At 45.3% G+C, this 10000-nt stretch overlaps 1 protein-coding gene across 1 annotated transcript in view; it reads left to right on the forward strand.

Moving 5' to 3' along the window:
• The window catches only part of LOC135540370 (kinesin-like protein KIF21B), a 62304-nt gene that overhangs the window by 23845 nt on the left and 28459 nt on the right, over positions 1 to 10000 (forward strand). The window contains 7 exon segments of the mRNA XM_064966976.1: positions 177 to 207; positions 4285 to 4422; positions 4800 to 5003; positions 5137 to 5238; positions 5438 to 5603; positions 5824 to 5884; positions 7968 to 8016. Coding sequence (XP_064823048.1) covers positions 177 to 207; positions 4285 to 4422; positions 4800 to 5003; positions 5137 to 5238; positions 5438 to 5603; positions 5824 to 5884; positions 7968 to 8016 — 751 coding nt within the window.

Raw genomic sequence — 10000 nt, forward strand, 5'->3', positions numbered from 1 at the left:
TCACAAAATCGACGGAGAAAAAATCAATCCGCCAGTCTATGAATTGTCTATTGGAAGCGAAAATACTTAAGGACGGGATTACAGTTCCTACAGCTTCCACACGATGTCGCCAGTGTTGTGATTTCGATTCAACTAAATCCTTGGTCATCTGAGTAATAGCCACATCCGGTTTTCAGGTCCACAGCTGTGAAAAATGGAACCGGAAAAGTTGGCTACGTTTTCCAAACTTGTGCCTATTGAATACAGATCGCTCCGTGATCAATTTGATCGTTTATTAACGTTTACTAATACCTAAAGTTGGATTACAGAAGTAGATTGAAGTGTTTTGTCAAAGTTTATAGGCAACTTTTTTTAATTTAAAAAAATAACGTTGCGTTTAAAAACAGTGTTTTTCCTGGATCTGACGGCCTTCATAAATGGACATTTTGGGTATACAAGGACCGATTTGATCGAAAAAAAGACCCAATTGTGATGTTTATGGGACATATAGGAGTGCCAACAAAGAAGCTCGTCAAAGGTAATGAATGTTTTATATTTTATTTCTGCGTTTTGTGTAGCGCCGGCTACGCTAATTCTTTTGTTTACATCCCCTTCTGGTATTTCGGGGTGTTGCATGCTATCAGATAATAGCTTCTCATGCTTTCGCCGAAAAGCATTTTAAAAATCTGACTCATTGGCTAGATTCACAATGAGTGTAGCTTGAATTGAGTACCCTGCATGTGAGTTTTAATGAACGTTTGAGTTTTAACGAGTGCTATTAGCATTTGGCATAGCGCATTTGCATTTATTGTTGGCAAGGTGGGACGCTAGCATGTGGGGTGGGCCAGAGAGGTTAAAACCTCTAGTGACTCCCCATCCCGCATGCGGGAGCGTAATCATCGCCTGACACTAATTAGCATAACGCAACAGACATAAATATCCCTAGAAAATATTCCTATTCATGAAAATCACAAATGAAATATATTGAGACACAGCTTAGCCTTTTGTTAATCACCCTGTCATCTCAGATTTTCAAAATATGCTTTACAGCAAAAGCTAGACAAGCATTTGTGTAAGTTTATCGATAGCCTAGCATAGCATTTTGTCCAGCTAGCAGCAGGTAACTTGGTCACGGAAATCAGAAAAGCAATCAAATTAAATCGTTTACCTTTGATGAGCTTCGGAGGTTTTCACTCACGAGACTCCCAGCAAATGTTCCTTTTTTCCAAAAATATAATTTTTGTAGGCGAAATAGCTCCGTTTGTTCTCCACGTTTGGCTGAGAAATCGCCCAGAAATTGCAGTCACGAAAACTAATTAGCTCCATAATATCGACAGAAACATGGCAAACGTTGTTTATAATCAATCCTCAAGGTGTTTTTCAAAATATCTATTCGATAATATATCTGTCGGGACAATTCGTTTTTCAGTAGGACCGATTGGAGTAATGGCTACCTCTGTATTTTACGCGAGAATCCCTCTTGGAGCATCAGGTGACCACTTGCGCAATGTAGCCGCTTACGGGTATTCTTCAACATAAATGCGTTAAACTACGTCACAATGTTATAGACACCTTGGGGAATACGGAGAAAGAGTTATCTGGTTGATAGCACATTCACTGCTCAATAGTGACTCATTGTAACGCAGCGCTTTCAAAACAGGAGGCACTTCCGGATTGGATTTTTCTCAGGCATTCGCCTGCAACATCAGTTCTGTTATACTCACAGACAATGTTTTTACAGTTTTGGAAACTTTAGAGTGTTTTCTATCCTAAGCTGTCAATTATATGCATATTTTAGCATCTTGTCCTGACAAAATATCCCGTTTACTACGGGAACGTTTTTTTTCTTCCAACAATGAAAATACTGCCCCCTAGTCACAACAGGCTTTAGCATGAAACACACTGAGAATCTGTGAGCTGCTTAAAGCATGAAACACACTGAGAATCTGAGAGCTGCTTAAAGCATGAAACACACTGAGAATCTGAGAGCTGCTTAAAGCATGAAACACACTGAGAATCTGAGAGCTGTTTAAAGCATGAGACTGCCGATAGGTATATATCATAGTGGGAAGCCGTTGCTTCTCTTGCTAGAACAAAAGAGGTACCTGCTGCGTATCGGCGAAAATACCATTTCTATTTGTAGAATCGCAATGCTTGGCAACTTGACTTTGAGCCATTCAGAGAGCACAAACCTCCGTGTGGGGGAGCCGGCAGGAGTTTCAAGAAAAAGTCTAGTCATTTTCATGTGGATTGTTCGAACTGAAACAATAAAGCTGCATCATACATTGTTTTTTTCTAGAGGAAGTCTTTACATATTTTATGTCTAGCTAAGGAGTTGAAGAATTTTTTTTGTTAAGATTTTTTTGTTAGACTTGATAATGTACACGTATTAGTTAGTTAGCTAGCTAGCTACTGTTAGCTTGCTAACTGAGAAAGGCAGTCACACACACTTCATATACAACGGCGGGGTGGTAAGTGCAGCACAATACATAGAATAGGATAGAATATACATATGAGATAAGTAATGCAAAATATGTCAACATTATTTAGCTAGTAAGTAGCTTGTAACGAGGGCTTTCCATAACAACAGCAACAATAACCCTAGCTAGTTAGCTAGCTAACATCGATTACTAAACCATAAAGCAACACACACAGACATGCCGTGCAGCGCTACTGCCACCTTCTGGTTTGGAGTATTTTAACACGGCTATGTGGCTGATGACTGAAAGGCCTTGCTCTGTGAACACTAAAGAGATTAACTGCCGACACACTGTTCAGAGGTGCTAAAAACTGTCAGCAGGCAAACCTTTGGACTATCCTACCGGTATGTCTGAGCTATATGAAGGTCAGATTCAGATGAGGTATGAGTCTGTTGACATTTACTTAGCCAAGGCTATTGTCAGATTCAATAAAGTTTAATTCAATTTTGAGGAGTGCCTTTTACAAAACCATCGATATACTCTCCATCTTCTATAGTCTGATATACTCTCCATCTTCTATAGTCTGATATACTCTCCATCTTCTATAGTCTGATATACTCTCCATCTTCTTCTTTCTTTGTCTCCATCCCTGCCTTCCTCGCCCTCCCTTACCCCAACTCTCTCCCCCTTCCTCTCAAAATCTCTTTCTTTCTCTTTCTCTTTCTCCTATTCTCTTCCTTCGCCTCCCCCACCCCAGCAGTAGAAAGAGGAATGATTGAGCTGTGATAGGATTGACAGTTAACCTGTACTGTCCTTCGTCTTTCTCTCTGTGTAGGAGTAGGACTCGTGTCCAGCAGGGGTTGTTAGGATTGACAGTTAACCTGTACTGTCCTTCGTCTTTCTCTCTGTGTAGGAGTAGGACTCGTGTCCAGCAGGGTGTTCTAGGATTGACAGTTAACCTGTACTGTCCTTCGTCTTTCCATCTCTGTGTAGGAGTAGGACCCCAACTCGTGTCCAGCAGGGTGTTCTAGGATTGACAGTTAACCTGTACTGTCCTTCGTCTTTCTCTCTGTGTAGGAGTAGGACTCGTGTCCAGCAGGGTGTTCTAGGACTTACAGTTAACCTGTATTGTCCTTCGTCTTTCACTCTGTGTAGGAGTAGGACTCGTGTCCAGCAGGGTGTTCTAGGATTGACAGTTAACCTGTACTGTCCTTCGTCTTTCTCTCTGTGTAGGAGTAGGACTCGTGTCCAGCAGGGGTTGTTAGGATTGACAGTTAACCTGTACTGTCCTTCGTCTTTCTCTCTGTGTAGGAGTAGGACTCGTGTCCAGCAGGGTGTTCTAGGATTGACAGTTAACCTGTACTGTCCTTCGTCTTTCTCTCTGTGTAGGAGTAGGACTCGTGTCCAGCAGGGTGTTCTAGGACTGACAGTTAACCTGTATTGTCCTTCGTCTTTCTCTCTGTGTAGGAGTAGGACTCGTGTCCAGCAGGGTATTCTAGGACTGACAGTTAACCTGTACTGTCCTTCGTCTTTCTCTCTGTGTAGGAGTAGGACTCGTGTCCAGCAGGGTGTTCTAGGACTGACAGTTAACCTGTATTGTCCTTCGTCTTTCACTCTGTGTAGGAGTAGGACTCGTGTCCAGCAGGGTGTTCTAGGACTGACAGTTAACCTGTATTGTCCTTCGTCTTTCTCTCTGTGTAGGAGTAGGACTCGTGTCCAGCAGGGTGTTCTAGGACTGACAGTTAACCTGTATTGTCCTTCGTCTTTCTCTCTGTGTAGGAGTAGGACTCGTGTCCAGCAGGGTGTTCTAGGACTGACAGTTAACCTGTATTGTCCTTCGTCTTTCACTCTGTGTAGGAGTAGGACTCGTGTCCAGCAGGGTAAGGGGGTTCTGAGGGGTAGTAGCAGTTTCACTAAGGCGGCCCGTCAGAAGTGGCAAACACTGGACAGGAGGATCCTGGACATCGTCATGCAGAGGATGACCATCACCAACGTAGAGGCCGACATGGACCGACTCATCAAGGTGCTCTATGAGGTCACTGCCTCTGTCCTCTAGGGACACTTCCTCGTCCTGCTAACACTTTATAAGTAAAGTGTTACAGACTTCATTTTTGCTGTCTGTAGTGGTTGTCATAGTGACCAGTTAGACCAATAGTCAAAAAAATGCATTCTTCTTCAACCCTTCCTTGAATTAATCACCATATTGATATAGCTAACGTGGGTTTTCTCTCTCCTGTGTGTGTGTGTGTGTGTGTGTGTGTGTGTGTGTGTGTGTGTGTGTGTGTGTGTGTGTGTGTGTGTGTGTGTGTGTGTGTGTGTGTGTGTGTGTGTGTGTGTGTGTGTGTGTGTGTGTGTGTGTGTGTGTGTGTGTGTGTGTGGGTGTGTGTGTGTGTGAGACAGAAGCGTGAGGAGCTGTCCTTGCAGCAGGAGGCACTGTTGCGTAAGAGGGGGGTGCTAATGGCGGAGGGGGAGGGGCCTGACACAGAGGACCGCCTTGTCCAGGAAATGAACGAGGACATTGAGGTTCTGAACGCAAACATTGACTATATCAACGACAGCCTATCAGACTGCCAAGCTACCTTCATACAGATAGAGGAAACCAAGGTAAGAACACACACACACACACACACACACACACACACACACACACACACACACACACACACACACACACACACACACAGGACCACAGCCATCTTGTAGTAGTATATGTCTTAGTGCTGGATATTTCCTGCAGGAGGAGCTGGACTCAGTGGACACCTCAGTGGTCATCAGCTCCTGCTCTCTGGCTGAGGCCCGGCACCTGCTGGACCACTTCCTCAAGGCCTCCATTGACAAGGTAATGAACACAAGAGCAGCTGATAGTTCAGTGTCTGTTTAGTTGATGTATATCTCCCTCTGCTGGTCTTTCCAAGGACTGCAGGACAATTGGAATAAGAGGTGTGTGTGTGTGTGTGTGTGTGTGTGTGTGTGTGTGTGTGTGTGTGTGTGTGTGTGTGTGTGTGTGTGTGTGTGTGTGTGTGTGTGTGTGTGTGTAGGGGTTACAGGTGGCTCAGAAGGAGTCTCAGATCCGTCTGTTGGAGGGTCAGCTGAGACAGACAGACGTGATTGGCTCTGCCCACAATCACATCATCTTGGATGCTCTGAGAGAGAAGGCTGAGTGTATCCCTGAGCTGCAGGCACTCATCCACAACGTACAGCAGGGTGAGGACACCCACACGCACTCACTCACTCACTCACTCACTCGCTCACTCGCTCACTCACTCGCTCACTCACTCGCTCACTCGCTCACTCACTCACTCACTCACTCACTCACTCCACTCACTCACTCACTCACTCACTCACTCACTCACTCACTCACTCGCTCACTCGCTCACTCGCTCACTCGCTCACTCACTGTTGGTGTTTCTATGTGTGTTCACAGAGAATGGTTATGTCAGCACTGATGAGGAGCCGTCAGAATTTAGCCAGGCCTCGGATGGCAGGTGAGACTACATGATCCCCTTCTGACCCTCACACGGTGACAACACACAGCCACCATCACACTGACCCTCACACGGTGACAACACACAGCCATCATCACACTGACCCTCACACGGTGACAACACACAGCCATCATCACACTGACCCTCACACAGCCATCATCACACTGACCCTCACACGGTGACCATCATCACACTGACCCTCACACGGTGACAACACACAGCCATCATCACACTGACCCTCACACGGTGATAACAACACACAGCCACCATCACACTGACCCTCACACGGTGACAACACACAGCCACCATCACACTGACCCTCACACGGTGACAACACACAGCCACCATCACACTGACCCTCACACGGTGACAACACACAGCCACCATCACACTGACCCTCACACGGTGACAACACACAGCCATCATCACACTGACCCTCACACGGTGACAACACACAGCCATCATCACACTGACCCTCACACGGTGACAACACACAGCCATCATCACACTGACCCACGGTCAACACACAGGTGACAACACACAGCCATCATCACACTGACCCTCACACGGTGACAACACACAGCCATCATCACACTGACCCTCACACGGTGACAACACACAGCCATCATCACACTGACCCTCACACGGTGACAACACACAGCCATCATCACACTGACCCTCACACGGTGACAACACACAGTCATCATCACACTGACCCTCACACGGTGACAACACACAGCCATCATCACACTGACCCTCACACGGTGACAACACACAGTCATCATCACACTGACCCTCACACGGTGACAACACACAGCCATCATCATACGTCTGCAGTGTGTGTTTGTCTCTTTGTCTTCTCTCTCTGCAGTGTGTGTTTATGTCTCTTTGTCTTCTCTCTCTGCAGTGTGTTTATGTCTCTTTGTCTTCTCTCTCTGCAGTGTGTGTTTATGTCTCTTTGTCTTCTCTCTCTGCAGTGTGTGTTTATGTCTCTTTGTCTTCTCTCTCTGCAGTGTGTGTTTATGTCTCTTTGTCTTCTCTCTCTGCAGTGTGTGTTTGTCTCTTTGTCTTCTCTCTCTGCAGTGTGTGTTTATGTCTCTGTCTTCTCTCTCTGCAGTGTGTTTGTCTCTTTGTCTTCTCTCTCTGCAGTGTGTGTTTGTCTCTTTGTCTTCTCTCTCTGCAGTGTGTGTTTGTCTCCTTGTCTTCTCTCTCTGCAGTGTGTTTATGTCTCTGTCTTCTCTCTCTGCAGTGTGTGTTTATGTCTCTGTCTTCTCTCTCTGCAGTGTGTTTATGTCTCTGTCTTCTCTCTCTGCAGTGTGTTTATGTCTCCTTGTCTTCTCTCTCTGCAGTGTGTTTATGTCTCCTTGTCTTCTCTCTCTGCAGTGTGTTTATGTCTCCTTGTCTTCTCTCTCTGCAGTGTGTTTATGTCTCCTTGTCTTCTCTCTCTGCAGTGTGTTTATGTCTCCTTGTCTTCTCTCTCTGCAGTGTGTTTATGTCTCTGTCTTCTCTCTCTGCAGTGTGTTTATGTCTCCTTGTCTTCTCTCTCTGCAGTGTGTTTATGTCTCCTTGTCTTCTCTCTCTGCAGTGTGTTTGTCTCCTTGTCTTCTCTCTCTATAGTGTGTTTATGTCTCTGTCTTCTCTCTCTGCAGTGTGTTTATGTCTCTGTCTTCTCTCTCTGCAGTGTGTGTTTATGTCTCCTTGTCTTCTCTCTCTGCAGTGTGTTTATGTCTCTGTCTTCTCTCTCTGCAGTGTGTTTATGTCTCCTTGTCTTCTCTCTCTGCAGTGTGTTTATGTCTCCTTGTCTTCTCTCTCTGCAGTGTGTTTATGTCTCCTTGTCTTCTCTCTCTGCAGTGTGTTTATGTCTCCTTGTCTTCTCTCTCTGCAGTGTGTTTATGTCTCCTTGTCTTCTCTCTCTGCAGTGTGTTTATGTCTCTGTCTTCTCTCTCTGCAGTGTGTTTATGTCTCTGTCTTCTCTCTCTGCAGTGTGTTTATGTCTCTGTCTTCTCTCTCTGCAGTGTGTTTATGTCTCCTTGTCTTCTCTCTCTGCAGTGTGTTTATGTCTCCTTGTCTTCTCTCTCTGCAGTGTGTGTCAGATGAAGTCTTCAGCCAGTCAGGATGACTTCAAGATGAAGGTCCAGGTATGTCAACATGTGGCAGCAGGATTTCAGGCGGAGGTTAAATCAGCTTTTCTTCTTCAGTTTACTTCACTGGTTTAGGACGTTACTGGCTCTTATGACATGTTTGTTATGTGGAACCCTCACTCGATACAGGTGAAACATCTGAGTGCTTTCTGTTGACTAAACATCTGAGTGCTTTCTGTTGACTAAACATCTGAGTGCTTTCTGTTGACTAAACATCTGAGTGCTTTCTGTTGACTAAACATCTGAGTGCTTTCTGTTGACTAAACATCTGAGTGCTTTCTGTTGACTAAACATCTGAGTGCTTTCTGTTGACTAAACATCTGAGTGCTTTCTGTTGACTAAACATCTGAGTGTTTCTGTTGACTAAACATCTGAGTGCTTTCTGTTGACTAAACATCTGAGTGCTTTCTGTTGACTAAACATCTGAGTATTTTCTGTTGACTAAACAGAGTAGAGGTTGTTGAAAGCCGATATGTGTAGTTCCATTAGATACCTGTAGATGGCAGCCTCTACACATGAGACACAGTGGGATAGTTCCATTAGATACCTGTAGATGGCAGCCTCTACACGTGAGACATAGGGGGTAGTTCCATTAGATACCTGTAGATGGCAGCCTCTACACCTGAGACTGAGACACAGGGGGATAGTTCCATTAGATACCTGTAGATGGCAGCGTCTACACCTGAGACATAGGGGGATAGTTCCATTAGATACCTGTAGATGGCAGCCTCTACACCTGAGACACAGGGGGATAGTTCCATTAGATACCTGTAGATGGCAGCCTCTACACCTGAGACACAGGGGATAGTTCCATTAGATACCTGTAGATGGCAGCCTCTACACCTGAGACACAGGGGGATAGTTCCATTAGATACCTGTAGATGGCAGCCTCTACACCTGAGACATAGGGGGATAGTTCCATTATATACCTGTAGATGGCAGCCTCTACACCTGAGACACAGGGGGATAGTTCCATTAGATACCTGTAGATGGCAGCCTCTACACCTGAGACACAGGGGGATAGTTCCATTAGATACCTGTAGATGGCAGCCTCTACACCTGAGACAGAGGGGGTAGTTCCATTAGATACCTGTGAGACAGAGGGGGTGGCAGCCTCTACACCTGAGACATAGGGGATAGTTCCATTAGATACCTGTAGATGGCAGCCTCTACACCTGAGACACAGGGGGATAGTTCCATTAGATACCTGTAGATGGCAGCCTCTACACCTGAGACATAGGGGGATAGTTCCATTAGATACCTGTAGATGGCAGCCTCTACACCTGAGACACAGGGGGATAGTTCCATTAGATACCTGTAGATGGCAGCCTCTACACCTGAGACACAGGGGATAGTTCCATTAGATACCTGTAGATGGCAGCCTCTACACCTGAGACACAGGGGGATAGTTCCATTATATACCTGTAGATGGCAGCCTCTACACCTGAGACATAGGGGGATAGTTCCATTATATACCTGTAGATGGCAGCCTCTACACCTGAGACAGAGGGGGATAGTTCCATTAGATACCTGTAGATGGCAGCCTCTACACCTGAGACACAGGGGATAGTTCCATTAGATACCTGTAGATGGCAGCCTCTACACCTGAGACATAGGGGGATAGTTCCATTAGATACCTGTAGATGGCAGCCTCTACACCTGAGACATAGGGGGATAGTTCCATTAGATACCTGTAGATGGCAGCCTCTACACGTGAGACATAGGGGGATAGTTCCATTAGATACCTGTAGATGGCAGCTTCTACACAAATCAAATCAAATGTTATTGGTCACATACTCGTTGTTAGCAGATGTTAATGTGAGTGTAGCAAAATGCTTGTGCTTCTAGTTCCAACAGTGCAGTAATATCTAACAAGTAATCTAACAATTCCCCAACAACTACCTAATGCACACAAATCTAACAAGTCATCTAGCATTTCCTCAACAACTACATAATACACACAAATATAAAGGGA

This window comes from Oncorhynchus masou, chromosome 5 (assembly GCF_036934945.1).
Source record: "Oncorhynchus masou masou isolate Uvic2021 chromosome 5, UVic_Omas_1.1, whole genome shotgun sequence".
In the NCBI taxonomy this organism is placed as follows: Eukaryota; Metazoa; Chordata; class Actinopteri; order Salmoniformes; family Salmonidae; genus Oncorhynchus; species Oncorhynchus masou.